Consider the following 14,422-nt stretch of genomic DNA (forward strand, 5'->3'; position numbering starts at 1 on the left):
AAATCCCAAATCAGTGTGTGATATTTGCAGGCCTTAATTCTACAACCCTTTGAAATCAGTTATGTAAGTCTCACAATGCACGTGATGATGTGCCTAGAATGTCCCTTCTAGAAATACGTAACTTGATAGTTGTGTAAATATGTTAATTTTAAGTCGGGTTTTTTTTGTACATACCGGTTATCTTACAGCCACTTTAAGTACCACCTACATGCATATTATCATACCAACAAATCTTAAGCTGATAACATTGTACCATTTAACGGGAAACTCTCCTGTCCTCTCACCAGGTTACGTCTTTAGCTCCGGAATAGGAGCACACCACACAGCTCTACTTTCCTTGCCACCACAATAATAGTTCTGTCTTTCGCTGTGTGGTGGTGGTGGTGTATGTTTTGTTTTTTTCACCTCAGAGGAGCCTCTCATTCGGTAGCTTCCTGCCCCGCCCTCACTCAGACCTCGTCAGTTGCCAGGGTAACCGTTTGATTACGGAGGGTTCCAAGAGCGAGCGAAGGAGAGAAGCAGAGCAGGCCTGGTAGAAGCTTCAGCACTTCCCGCAGGTAGGGCACCTCTTGCACAGCGCGTCGCGCGACTCCTGCGTGAGGGTCTGAGGAAGGTCGCTTCCCTCGCGGCAAAGGGTAAAAGACGGATACAGCGGGGATCAGATCCTCCAGGACCCTCTTAGAAAACCTTTAAAATTCATCTCTCTCCTCCCCCTTCCCGGGGGTCCAGGCACCTTTGCCTCCAGTCATAGCGCACGGAGTCTGTGTATTATTAGGCATGCACATGTGTATATAAATATTTTAACATTAATTGTGCTTATTCTTTTTTTTTTTTTAATCCTAAGCAATTCCAAACCTTTTCTGTTTACCATGTGGCTACGGCGTGCTGCTTCACGGTTTCGGCACAAGTGGTGTGAGCAGTGGGCAGCAGTGAGGGGCCCTTTTACAAAGTTGTGTAAGGGTCTAGGCGCGTACAGTGCATGCCAAATTGGCACTACCGCCCGGCTAGAGTGTGAGCCAGATGGTAATTCAGAATTTGGGGCGTGACGAATCCCGCAGTAGAAAATAGTTTTCCATTTTCTACCGCAGACCGCTTACCTGGTGGTAAACAGTAGTTGACGCGCGCTGCATGCTTACTGCTAGGTCAGTGGGTAGCGGTAAGGTCTCAGGCCAAAAATGAACGTGTGCTGGTTTCAATTTTAGCGTACGTCCATTTTTCAGCCCCTAAAAAAGGCCCCTTTTCCTAGATGCAGTGAAAAATGGCCCAGCACGCGCCCAAAAGATGCGCTCGCACTACCGCAGGCCATGTTTTACTGCGGCTTAGTAAAGGACCCCTGAATGACTACAGGAAAGTGTGCCAGTAGACTTATGTGCTAGATAGCACATAACAGTGATATTCTACAGAGATGTTAGGTAGGTGTTAAAATAACAATATCATTCTACATCTGCAGAGCTGTGTTTGAGACTTAATAAACAGAGCTAATAATGAGAACCCATAGGTGCGTTAAAACAGTTAGATAATAGGCACAGCCTTCAGGTTTGTTAACAAAACAGTTATAATGTACAAATTTGGATTTAGACATTTCATTTGGTGGAGTACAATGATAAAGTTGTGGTTTATTCCTAGACTTGTGTTTTACTACAGGGTAGACCAAGGCTCTTTATAGTTAAACTAGCCGTTAAGCCCGTTAAAACGGGCGAGTATTGGTATGTTCTATTTTGATGACTAACTCCCTCCCTCTCAGCTCCAAGGCCCCATTCCCTCCCCCCTCCCCTCCCAGCTGCAAGGCCCTCCGCCCTCCCTCCCTCCTTCCCTGCCAGCTTCAAGGTCCTCTGTCCCTCCCTCCCAGCTCCAAGACCCCCCCTCTTCCCAGCTCCAAGGCTCCCCTCCATCCCTCCCTCCCAGCTCCAAGGCCCCAGTCCCTCCCCTTCTCCCAGCTCCAAGGCCCCCCGCTCCCAGTTCCAAGGACCCCTCCATCCCTCCCTCCCATCCAGCTCCAAGGCCCCCCTCTGTCCATCCCTCCCAGCTCCAAGGCCCCCTCCCCCTCCCTTCTGACCTCCCATGTCCAGCATCCTCCCTCCTTCCCTGCCAGCTCCAAGGCCCTCTGTCCCTCCCTCTCAGTTCCAAGGCCCCCTCCCCTCCCAGCTCCAAGACCCCCGCCCTCCCTCCCAGTTCCAAGGCCCCTCCTCAGTCCCTCCCTCCCAGCCAGCTCCAAAGCCCCGCTCCTTCTGAGACCTCCATGTCCAGCATTTCTCCTGCCCTCCCTCCCCCCCCAAGGTTGGGGTCGCCGCCGCCCCCTCTACCCGGGGCCGGGCCCTCTCCTCTCCATTAAACGTACAGTGCCTCACCTCCGAAACCGCAGCAGGCAGATCGCCTTCTTTCTGCCTTCCTTCCCTGCCTGTGTCCCACCCGGCGCCCTTGTGTGACGTAACGTTTGCAAGGGCGGGACACAGGCAGGGAAGGAAGGCCGACGGAAGCTGATCTGCCTGCTGTGGTTTTGGCGCTGTAAGTTCAATGGAGAAAAGAGGGCCTGGCCCGGGTGGAGGGGGGCCGGCGGCGACCTCGGGGGGGGGGAGCGGTAGCGACCTCAACGGTTCCCTCCCTCCCCTTCCGTGTGGTGCACTCCTCAGCGCAGTTTCCCTCTCTGTTCTGTCATCACGTCTTGACGCAGGGGCGGGACAGAGAGGGAAGTCTCTACTGTGCATTTGCAGGTGAGTCGGTCACTTGCCATTTATATGTTTGATATGGATGAAGGCCGAGTGATGTGTACAGGCCTTAAGTTTCTTTACATTCTGTCTCAAAAATTAGAAAAGTCCATATTACTCTTTGATAGTCACATAAATTTTCTAGAATACTTGAAAAGTCCAAAATATGAAGGGTGGCTGATCCACATAGATACCATTTATTCAAAATCTGAGGGAGTAGGTGCCCCCCCTCGCATCCCAGCTAGCTACGCCTCTGATTGAAATACTTTTGCAGAATTCTTGGGCTTGCTATATGTAGGAGAATGGTTAAATTAGCACAGGTTTGAAACTTGTAATCAGTAAGAGTAGTCCAGGTTGCCATGCAAGGTTTTTCTCTGGGGCAATTTCTCTAAGTGGGTTAGTTTTGCTCATATTATGACAGGAATGAACCTAATTTCTAAGCCAGGGTATGTGGAATATGATCTCAGTCTCTCAAATTTACTGCTAATGCTTGCCATAGTACTTGCATCATGCCAAAGAGAGCTTCTTTCTGGAGTTCATAAGATGCAATATGTACAGGCAACTTATCTAGGTGTGCTTGGAAGTTCTTTTTAATCAAGCGTATGGCACCCAAAACGATGGGAAATATTTCTGTATCTTTCTGCTACATCTTCTTAGTGTCGTACTTCATTTATTGGTACTTGAGGATCTTCCCTCACGCCGTGCGATTCACCGAGTAATCGCTTGGGACCTATCTACTATAATAAAACTCACCCTGAACGTTCTGAAGACAACGTTCTGAAGTCACTCAGTCACTCATGGATTCATGGTGGTGAAGCCACAACACTGACCATGTCTCTCTGCCCCGCCCTCGCATGACGGACCAATCAGAAAAAACACCCTCAACATTCTGAAACACAAAGGACCATCACAACACAGTTCCCAGGCAACACTAGGCAACGTAAGACGGACCAATCAGAGGAAACTACGTGACAATAAGGGAGGAGCATTCCCCAGCAGAATGGCTCATTATCTGTGCAGCATGGAGAGCACAGAACCACCACTGGAACGAGAGAAGAATATTCCTGCTGTGGGTATGTGCAAAAATAGACCGGGGGGGGGGGGGGGGGGGGAAAAAATTTTAAATGCCTAATGCCAGTACTGAAGAGTGCCAGAGGGCCCATAGCAAAGACTATATTTGGGATCGCTTGACATGGAGACAGAGGAGCCGGAAAACAACGTGCCCGTCACCATCTGGGACGTGGGCGAACAGGACAAGCTGCGGCCTAGCTGGAAGGATTATCTGCGACCCAGCCAGCAGCAAACAGCGAGCAAGGAAGGGGGAGGAGTAGGGAAACACGCGGAGCATGTTTCCCTACTCCTTCCCTGCCTAGGAATCGCTGGAGACTGGCTGCCAAACTAACGAAACAACTGTACACCGACGCACCACCTCCATCATTCAAAAGGCATCCACTCTTTCTTCAACAGAAATGCAAACTAATAATACAAAACAAAGAATCCCGTTTTCTCACGCAGCTACAGGTAACTCCCCACCCCCTTCCTCTTCCCCTTTTGCCAAAGCGGCCCTGCCCAACCATCCCCAGCCTCAGGCAAGCTGTCTCCCACCTCGGGGATTCCCCGAGCACCCGGAAAAAGACGGCGCAGCTTCCCGCAGCGCATGTTCCAGCATTCCCCTGCAGCCGGCCTGAAATGGACCGAACATACTGGATCACCACCCGATGGCCCGAGACCGTGCTCTTCTCCCTTCCGCCAACTTAAAACAACCATCCCTGTCCTCAGGCAAGCCGTCTCCCACCTCTAGGATGCCCAGAACCCCAGCCCAACGGAAAAAGACGGCGCTGCTTCCGACAGCACATTTCTATTCCAGTGTTCCCCTACAGCAGCCCTGAAATGGCCAAAAAATACCGACAGACCAAGAACGTGCTCCTCTACCTTCCGCCCATCTAAAACTACACTGCTGCCTCAGCACAACACACAAAAAAAAAACAAAAACGGAAAAAACATCCACCACTCAGCAAAGGCTGACCCCCCTACAACCACATTTACATTTCACCAACAGAAAGACCCCCCTCCACAAACCTCCTTGACAGACAAAACCACACACACACACACACACACACACAATACAACAGACACACACCCTCAAAGCCACACACCAATCCATCCCACTTTGCCAGCATAGCACAGCACATCCCCCAACCCCCCAAGCAAAAAAAAAAGACACACATCAACAACCTGCACACACACCCCACCCTCACACACTCACACACACACACACACACACACACACAAAATAACTCTGTGACACATACACACACACACACACACAAAAACCCACATGCCAACGCCCGTTTCATTGGTTTCGGAAACGGGCCTTTTTTACTAGTACCTCTATAATCAATGTCGTTCTGGTGTTTTTGTTTTCTTTTACTACAATATATGGTTTTCTGGCATCCAGCTTTTTATTATTCGGGATGGGGATGACCCAGATGATCAAAACCTCTTCGTTTTCCACAGTTCTCTTAAGGGTCATGACCCCAATGCTTTTCTGGTATACTGATGTAATGCTTACACAGGGTTTCCAATGAATGCTACTTTGTTGTGCCATTCTGTATAAAAATGTTCAGCAATCAGCACTTTGCAGCCAGCCACAAGATAAGTAACTGTTTCTAGCTCTTTCTTACAGAATCTACAGTTGCTTGCTGTAAACCATCTTGTCCGTAATCCACTGTCCTGGGCTACTACTATCAAACACTCATCCCTATGTTTCAATTTACCTCTCCTTAACTATTCATGTGTCCGATATTGATCCACGAATGGTTCCTGGAGTAACAATTTGTATTTCTCACTGCACTGATGCATTTATCGATCTACTATCATAGGCCTCCAGGCTTACCTAATGGCATCATCAAATCCCAGTGCACAAAAGGTGTTGAAATATGAAAGAAAAGTTCCAGAATCCAGTTCCATCATTAAACTTGGACAATGTGTGAAAATCCATCAGTTCCAAAAGGGAAGGAAGAAACGGAATATGCAAACAAAGAGAAAAAGAATTGGATCAGCAAGGGAGAAACAACAAGTGGCAAATGCATAAGTGAGGTGAGAAATACAAATTGTTGTTTCTCCCTTGCTGATCAAATTCCTAATTTATTCCAATAAGCTGTTTAGTATTGAAATGAGCACTACAAGGGATGCACAGCTATTTCCGAGCAAAGCCCAGAAAAAGGACTGCCCCCTTTAACGAGCGAGGAGGTTTGGAGCTATTGTAGTGTGACATTGGCTTCTTGGTGGAGCTGTTTGCTGTCAAATGTTAATTGACATGTGTGTGTTAAATATGTCATGTATATGTTAGGCCATCTTATATGTACGTGTATTTTGCTGTCAATATAAATATGCTATGTACGTGTTGCTGGGTCGTCTTATATATGCGTATATTGTGCTGTGTGTGTGCGTTTGTGGTTTCTCACAGGCAACAGTGACAAAAATATAAAAAAGCTGATAACAGCGGTAAAAAAAATGGCAACAATGGTTAAAAAAAGCTGTTGCACGTGCAGATTGCATGTGGATATCGTGTATATATAAGCCACGCCCTTCCCTTAGACGTAGAAGATGGAGGAGCACGGGTTTCTCGGTCTCCGTGGGACCTAAGCTATGCAGAGCTCCTCGCATAACAATATACACCAAATTGTAAGACTTCCAAAGCAGGCGCTGATGCGCAAAATACGCCTGCTGTGTCGAGTCTTTTTTGGTGTACCTTCAGTAAATTTTACATACAAGATCTTTCTTGTCTTCCTTGTGTTTTTTTTGGATGTGCCAGCCCCTTCACTCTACTCTTCTGGTTCGCTTACTATGATCATAGGGATTGCTGTTCCTTCACTTTTTGTGGTTCTTCCTTTCACTTTTTGAGTTGAGCACTCCTTAGTCCCCCCTCATGGAATTTGCAAAGTGGCAGCCTAGAAATCTATGCTTTCTTTGTCCATTACTACAGATGGCTTGTTCAAACTCAAAGTGATGAGGCCCTTGGGGCCAAAGTGTTAGTGGTAGGGATTTCAGTGTACCATTCTTGGAAAGTACTACTTTGGTACATCCCGAGTGTCTGTACTGGTCTGGTGGGATGATGAGAAAGGGTAAATTTGTTTTTACATGCTAATTTTCTTTCCCCGAGTCCCTTCAGATTAGTCTGGAACCCAGCTGTGTTTTTAGCATAAATGTTTCTATCTCCTTAAAAGTAAAGATTTGAATTTAACTTGTTTGTCATTCCAGTTTGATCTTTACTCTGCAAGGCTATATCCTTCATTATTTGTTCTCTGTTGAACAGTTCATTAGTTCCTAGGGGAAGTTTTCTTTTAATTGCCTTTGCTCTACTACTTTATTATGATAAATACTGACTGGCTAGAGAGTTACACAGAGTTGTTAAGCAATGAAGTAACAGCTCAGTAGTTTCTCAGTCTCCACCTGCTGGCTGGACAGCACAAACCCAAGCACTTAGACTGGTCCGGAGGAACTCATGGAAAGAAAATTAGCAGATAAGAACTGATTTACCCATAGAAACTTCAGAATAGCAACCTGCCTACAGGGTTCATGCAGAGCAGAATCCAAGATCCCAAAACAATAATACTAGTGTATAAAAAAAATAAACTTTTTATTTCAAAATACAAAAAGAATAATGTAAAATAGAAACCAAACAAACAAAAAAAACCCCCATAAAACAACTTATCTGAAAAGTGTATATCAAAACTCTTCCAGGTACTTGCCACTATCCCTGTAATTTAAACTAACCAGCATAAATTTGTGTATAATTGTTTTTTCTTGCTAATCAGAAAATACATCAGAGATAATGAATGAATATATTGGTTTACTTTCCAGGACTCCCTTTTTCTCTGAAGTCTTCACTCTAATGACAGAATTTGTGTTTTAGTTGTTAATTGATCTCACCCCACCAAATATGTTCACTTAGATCTTGGAGATAGGGGATAATTGTTTTTTTCTGCTTAAATTTTTGTTTTTGTTTTTGTTTTTCTGAGGGTAGCTGCCCTTTTCAGTAAAGTACATTTTTCTGTGTATAAAAGTTTTTTTTTCTGTATACAAAAAAGGAGTTCTTATTTCAACATGTGAATATGTGCTGAGAAATGGTCCTGGAATTTAATATATTTATTTGTTTACCTAAGTAATAAAGTACCTGTGATCCAGAAAGAATAACTGAGCTATGGTAACACTTTGGTATATTCAAGGCAAGGGCTTATTTGTATGAGAAGATTAGTATCCTGTAAACGTTGTTTGATGGGAGTCAAGATGGCGACATGATCAGATGCAGTGGTTTGAGCTCTGCTGATTTGGGACTGCTGCTCCAGGTGCCGGACCCGATGGGGAAATGGGAGGGCAAGGCACATACCTTTCCCGCTGAGAATGGTGCCGGTGCTTTCCCCAGAGAGCAGACACTTAATCAGTTTGTGGTTCCCGTGTTGGAGGTTATTTCGGATGGGGCACGCTGCAGTTGACAGCTTGTGCTTACTGAAGGAAGTGAAGGATGGGCCCTCTTTTTTAAAAATGTAGCTTTCTTCGCATTTTTTAATGTTTTTTTTTTAATTTGACCCCACGCAAGATTGCATTTCCATTTTTGGCATGATTTGAAGCCTTTTAATCAGGGAAGCAGTATCCATCAAACTTTCACTGAAGATTTGAAGCTAGAAGTTTTACTTTATTTTCCCTCTTTTCTATTTTTATTTTTCACTTTGTTTTTATGTACTGGCCCTTTAAAATCGTGATTTTTTTTTAAGGTACTTTTTCAGAAGTTTTACACTTTAGTTTATCTTCTACCGTGCCTCCGTACTAAGCATTTTTATGTATAAAATTGCCTTTTATTTTGTTCAAGTTTATTGTGAAGTGGCTACTTCCTAGTTTTATTTGACCACTGGCTGCATTATGTTCTAATTTCCTTAACTTTTATCCATTCAGTGGCAGTAGGTTTTAATATTCACTCCCACCTAGGTGTTATGCAAGGACATTTGATGTAAAGGAGATATCGTGATGTCACAAGACTGAAACCTGTCCTCCCAAGGAGGTTTTAATTCTCCCCAATGCAGCTGCCGCCATCTTGTTACACTCAAAACAAGGTAATTATAGGGTAACAAGCCTACACCTACTGGCTTCAGGTCTGATATTGGGCCAAGAATGCTCTTGCCATCTCCTGTTAATCGAACCTCCTTGGTTTTATACCCCCATGTGAGATTTGTACTATTTAATCCTAAGAACTGTAAATTCGTACTCATCAATCTTACTTGGACACCGTAGACAATTGGCTGCTTTCCAACAGGCTTATTGTTAATCCATTAAAAACTGTGGCCCTTTTGGATTATAGGCCCTCCTTCTCACTCTTCCACTGTTCCTACTCTTCATGGTTCCCCATTGGCCGTAGTGGACTCCATTAAATATTTTGGAGTGATCATAGATTCACAATTGTCCTTCAATCTACATGAAGTCTTGTTTCCTTTATGCTATATCCGGTCCATCTGTCCCTATTTAGATGACCGTGCCTATGCTACACTTCTCTACTCTCTTGTGACATCTATGTTCGACTATTGTAATAGTCCATCTGGTCTACCTGCCATTCTCCTTAAACAATCTGTAGACTGTCCAAAACACATCTGTACGATTGCTGTCCCATGTCTACTGTCACGATCATGTTATTCCCCTTCTACATATAGGCACTCCTGTGCTCTGTGTTCCACTATTGAACACCAACTTGCCATTACTTCTGTTTATTTCTGTAGACTGGAATCTACGCGCAACACTGCTTTCTTTTATATTGCACCTTCTCTCTGGAACTCCTTCCCTCCAGATATCCAGGCTGAGCAATGATATTCCTGATTTAGGTTCCTTTTGAAGTATCATCTATTCACTTTGGCCTTCCACGATGGGTTGTAGGTATGGTCTGACTGGTGCTTTGTAATGAGCCCTTTCTGTGTCCATCGTGAACTTCCCTCCTCTTCTTTTTCATTTCACCTGTCTTGTCACTAAACTGTAGTTCTTTTCTTTTTCACAATTTTTGTTTGTAAAACACTTTGATTTCCATTCTGAAAGGCAGTATATCAAGAACTCAATAAACATAAACATATACTTCATGGAATATCAAGTGAATATAAGTAAATAAATATACATTAGGTTGCAATTGCATGCAAAAGGAAGCTCCTGTTTATAGGCAGTCTTGGCAATGCCTCATATGATGTCTGAATTCACATGATTTCCATGTATAACATTCTGTCTAGAGGGTCTTTATGTTTTTTCTGCAATAAATCGAATTCAAATATGCACTATCGTGAATTGAAAATAATTTTGGTAAACGTTTTACACTGAAATATTAATGTATCTTGACTTTTTTATATATAGATGGAGGAAGAAGTAACTGGAAATTCAGCTGGACACCCTTATTCTGAGATCATTAATGAAACTGATACACCATGCACAAGAGATCTCAAATTTATAAGAGCCAAACGCTTGGCTTACTTCACTAAAGGAAGAAATAAAAACAACCCTACTGTTAATATGAATGCAAACTCAAGTCCAGCCTTGAATTCTGTAGTGAACACCAAAGAGCAAAACCACATTTTCAGGTTAAACGATTTTCAGCAAAAAAATGATGAAAAAAGTGGAGTCAGACTTTCAGCTCAGGAATCACCTGAGCCAAGGTTTTGTGGAATGAATCAGGAAACAGTAAGCACAGATCAAGAAGCATTTAGAAAAGTGCAAAGAAGTTTTAATTTAGAACTTGATTATAGCTTTCTTGAAAATGCATCCGTGCCAGAAATACAGAAGCTCAAGCATGTAATGAATTGGGCACAGGAATTTCTCAAGAAGAATCGTGAGGATCATGTACAGAAAAATTCTATCTTTTCAGAATCTGTGTCTCAATTTGATGGAAATAGAAGAGAACCAAATTGTAGAAGAGAAAACTCTAGACACTTATATATTCCTTTGCCAGTGTGGCCACATAATTATGATCTCAGTGCAGAAGCTAACACTTACTATAGTATAAACCTGAAAGATACAGAAAATTGCATTTCAGGAGACACCAAGTGTTTTTTTAAATAAGCATCAGCACAAATTGCAGAATGAAGATACAAAGGAAAAGACATTCATTGGGAAGATTCCTCTGGATTCTAGAGAGATTTCTGGGAACCAAAACTATTGCTTACCAAAACTGGTGGTGCTAAGGACAATTATTTGATTGATGCCATAAGTCCAACACAGGATAACAATTTCTGGGTTCCACTTGACGATAATTCAGATGATGAACATTTGGGCAGGGAACCAAGAACAGATAAACTAATAATATTTGGCACAGAGAGCAAAGACTTTACTGAATCTAAATACAATATTTCAGAATCTGAAGGAAAACTTTCATCCAGTTTGTATTCCTCCATCTTTGAAAGCAGTGTTCTTTCAAGGAGGAATTTGACTAGGACAAATGAAGAGTGCACTGGAGAAGAAAAGTACACAATTGCAAATGATGAAAATATGTATGGGGATTTTAAATCTGCTTTCAGGTCTAACAGTTCTGCTGTTATGCAGTTAGTTCCAGACATCATTACGAAACAACATAAAGATAGGCCTATAGCCTGCTCTTTAAAAAATGATGCATTGGAGAATATAACTACAGATTTTGGCACACCTTGGGTATGTATAGAGCAAAGACATAAACCAGCATTCATTTGTGATGAAAATACTTGTAGGTCCTATTTAATGAAAATCTGACTGAAAAAATGGCAATCAGAGTGATGTCAGCTTATCAGGATTTGATGAGTATAATGTCAATGACAACAGCCAAATAGGCTCTGATAAAGATTCTGTCTTTCATCGTAACGGGTCTGTACCAATGATGCCTTTGAAAGATATGCTACTTAAAGTTTGCCCTAAATGTACAAGTGAGAACAGTTTAGATTCGAACTGGTGCATTGAATGTGGTTGTGTTTTGATTGGCATTTTACCACAACCTGCTAACATTGAGCATACATCAAAGATGATTCAAAACAGTTTAACAGATGATTATATTGTTTCAAATGCTATCACTGAATCCTCAAAAAAGTCAATGAAGATTTTAAATGAAATCCCCAAATTAGAGACAAATGCAAGTGACCACAAGGAGAATCCAGAGATAAATTCAGGCTGTGATGCTAGTGCTCTGGAAAGATATTTTCATTTGAATCAATTAAATGTGTCTCGGGATAAAAGTCAAGCATCAGATAATCAGGCCTTACATTACAAAGAATTAATTAGTTTCTCCAAGGAGAACAGTTTTTCTAAAAAGCCTGATAAACTGTTTTCTCATGACTGGATGTCTGACCAAGATGTGACTCAAGAAAGTAGTATATGTGATTATAGGGTTGATGAAATAGAACTGTTTGGCAACAAAAACACTGATGTAGAGCAAGAAATCACTCACCTTAAGAGTCAAGGAATAGTTGGAGAAAGATCACTTGGAAAGACTGATTTTCTGGAGCTGTTTTTGGATGACCTGAAGAAAAGTAGTGAAACAAAGATAACAAGACAAAAAGCTCCTATAGGTAACTAAATCATTGAAATTTAATTTGGACTTCACAGAATTTTTAAAAAATGTTATATATATAGCTATTAGTTCTTCTTTGAAATATTTCTTAATTTGTAATTTCTTTGTGGTATGGATTTCAAGTGTCATATATCTGCCATCTGCCATTAATGGTTATTCTGTTATTATTGATACACCTGTATAGCTTTTTTATATCTAAATGAAGCACATGATTTATACCTTTAATCTCAAAATAATTTCTAAACGTATAGTATTGGAAATAGCATACAGCTATTCATCTCAGTGGAGATAATGTATAAACAGTGGGCCCAATATTCAAAGGCATTTAAAATGGGCAGGAGCCTTCCTGCCCTCCCTTAATCGCTTCCCGTCACCAAAGTGAGTTGTTTCAGGGAGAGTGCTGCTTGAATATCCCCACAGACTGCCCACAACGTGGGCACGTCAGGGTACGGGTTCTGGGGCAGCCATGGGAGGAGGCCTGAGGTTATGCGGGTGCCGGGCAATATGCAGTGCTTAGCGCTCACCATCGCTAAGCAGCTTAATTTTGCGGCAGCTGAAAAAGCTGTCCTAAATAAGGTGTGCTTATGCTACGCTGGTGCCAGCATAAATAATGCTGGCAGCCGCCGTAACTAAAAAAACAAAACAAACACAAACACTCAAATGGCAGCCCCCTCCACCAATATCACCCTCATCTTCCCCCAGTCCTTCACTCAATAAGATGCCCCCCCCCCCCACCGCAGAACACCTCGCTTCCCCCCAGCATGGGCTCCCCCCCCAGGTGACTGCTGCTTTTATACATTTAAAATGAAATAGAGATGGGAAGTACCTAGTGAGTAATTAAATTTGCTGATGACACCAAGTTTTTCAACTTGTTAATCAAAGAGGATTGTGAATATTGCAAGGGACCTTAAGAGGCTGGGATCCAAACGGCAGATGACGTTTTAATATGAGGAAGTTCAAACTGATGCATATAGGAAAAAGGAACTCAAACTTTATCTACATGATACAAGGTTTCACATCAGGGGTCACCACCCAGGAAAAGGATCTAGGTGTCATTGTTGATGATACTTTGAAACCCTCTGCTCAGTGTGGCAGTAGCAGCTAAGAAAGCAAATAGAACATTAGGAGTTATTAGGAAAGAATGGAGAACAAAACTGAGGATATTATAATGTTTTTATATCACTCTATGGTGTGACTGCACCTAAATATTGTATGCAGTTCTGCTCACCACATCTCAGAAAAGGTACAGAGAAGGGTGTAAAAAATGATAAAGGGGATGAGACGACTTCTCAATGAGAAAGGCTAAAAAGGCTAGGGTTCCTCAGATTGGAGGAGATGGCTACGGAGAGATAGGAAAGAGATCTATAAAATAATGAGTGGAGTGGAACAGGTAGATGTATATAAGAACAGCCATACTGGGTCAGACCAATGGTCCATCCTAGCCCACTATCATTTTTTCCAGCAGTGGTCAATTCAGGTCACAAATACCTGACAGAATCTCAAATAGTAGCAAGATTGATGCTGCTGATCTCTGGGACAAGCAGCAACTTTCCCCATGTCTATCTCTATAGCAGACTGTGGACTTTTCCTCCATGAACTTGTCCAAACCTTTTTTAAACTCAGATACACTAACCACTAATATTTCATCTTCTGGCAATGAGTTCCAGCTTAACTATTTGTAGAGTGAAAAAAATATTTTCTCCTGTTGGCTTTAAAAGTAGTACAGTGTAACTTTCTTCAGTATACCCTAGTCTTTGTGCTTTTTGAAAGAGTAAAAAAATTGATTTACATGTACCTGTTCTACACCACTCTATCATATTCCCCCTCAGCGGTCTCTTTTCCAACCTGAAGAGTCCTAACCTCTTAAGCCTTTTCTCATATGAGAGGAGTTCCATCCCCTTAATGATTTTGGTCACCCTTCTTTGTATCTTTTCTAATTCTGCTATATCTTTTTTTAAGGTACGGCGACCAGAACTGCACAAAATACTCAAGGTGTGGTCATACCATGGAGCGATACAGAGGCATTATAATAGCATTATAATATTTTTTGTCTTATTTTCTATCCCTTTCCTAATAATTCCTAGCATCCTCTTTGCTTTTTTGGCCGCATTACTCACTGTGAATTGCTTGTTTTCTTTTTCCAAAAATACAAGGA

General features: G+C 42.5%; 1 protein-coding gene across 2 annotated transcripts in view; it reads left to right on the plus strand.

The window, feature by feature from the left end:
* The first annotated feature begins 495 nt into the window (after positions 1 to 495).
* The window catches only part of LOC115463310, a 136,167-nt gene continuing 122,240 nt past the window's right edge, over positions 496 to 14,422 (plus strand). The window contains exons 1-3 of one of the 2 annotated variants that reach the window (XM_030193698.1): positions 496 to 557; positions 10,092 to 12,265; positions 14,227 to 14,259. In XM_030193698.1, the coding sequence (XP_030049558.1) occupies positions 11,578 to 12,265; positions 14,227 to 14,259 (721 nt within the window). In that variant the 5' untranslated portion in view covers positions 496 to 557; positions 10,092 to 11,577. The remainder of the gene's footprint in view (positions 558 to 10,091; positions 12,266 to 14,226; positions 14,260 to 14,422) is intronic. The other variant, XM_030193699.1, reaches the window with a different exon arrangement.

This window comes from Microcaecilia unicolor, chromosome 2 (assembly GCF_901765095.1).
Source record: "Microcaecilia unicolor chromosome 2, aMicUni1.1, whole genome shotgun sequence".
In the NCBI taxonomy this organism is placed as follows: Eukaryota; Metazoa; Chordata; class Amphibia; order Gymnophiona; family Siphonopidae; genus Microcaecilia; species Microcaecilia unicolor.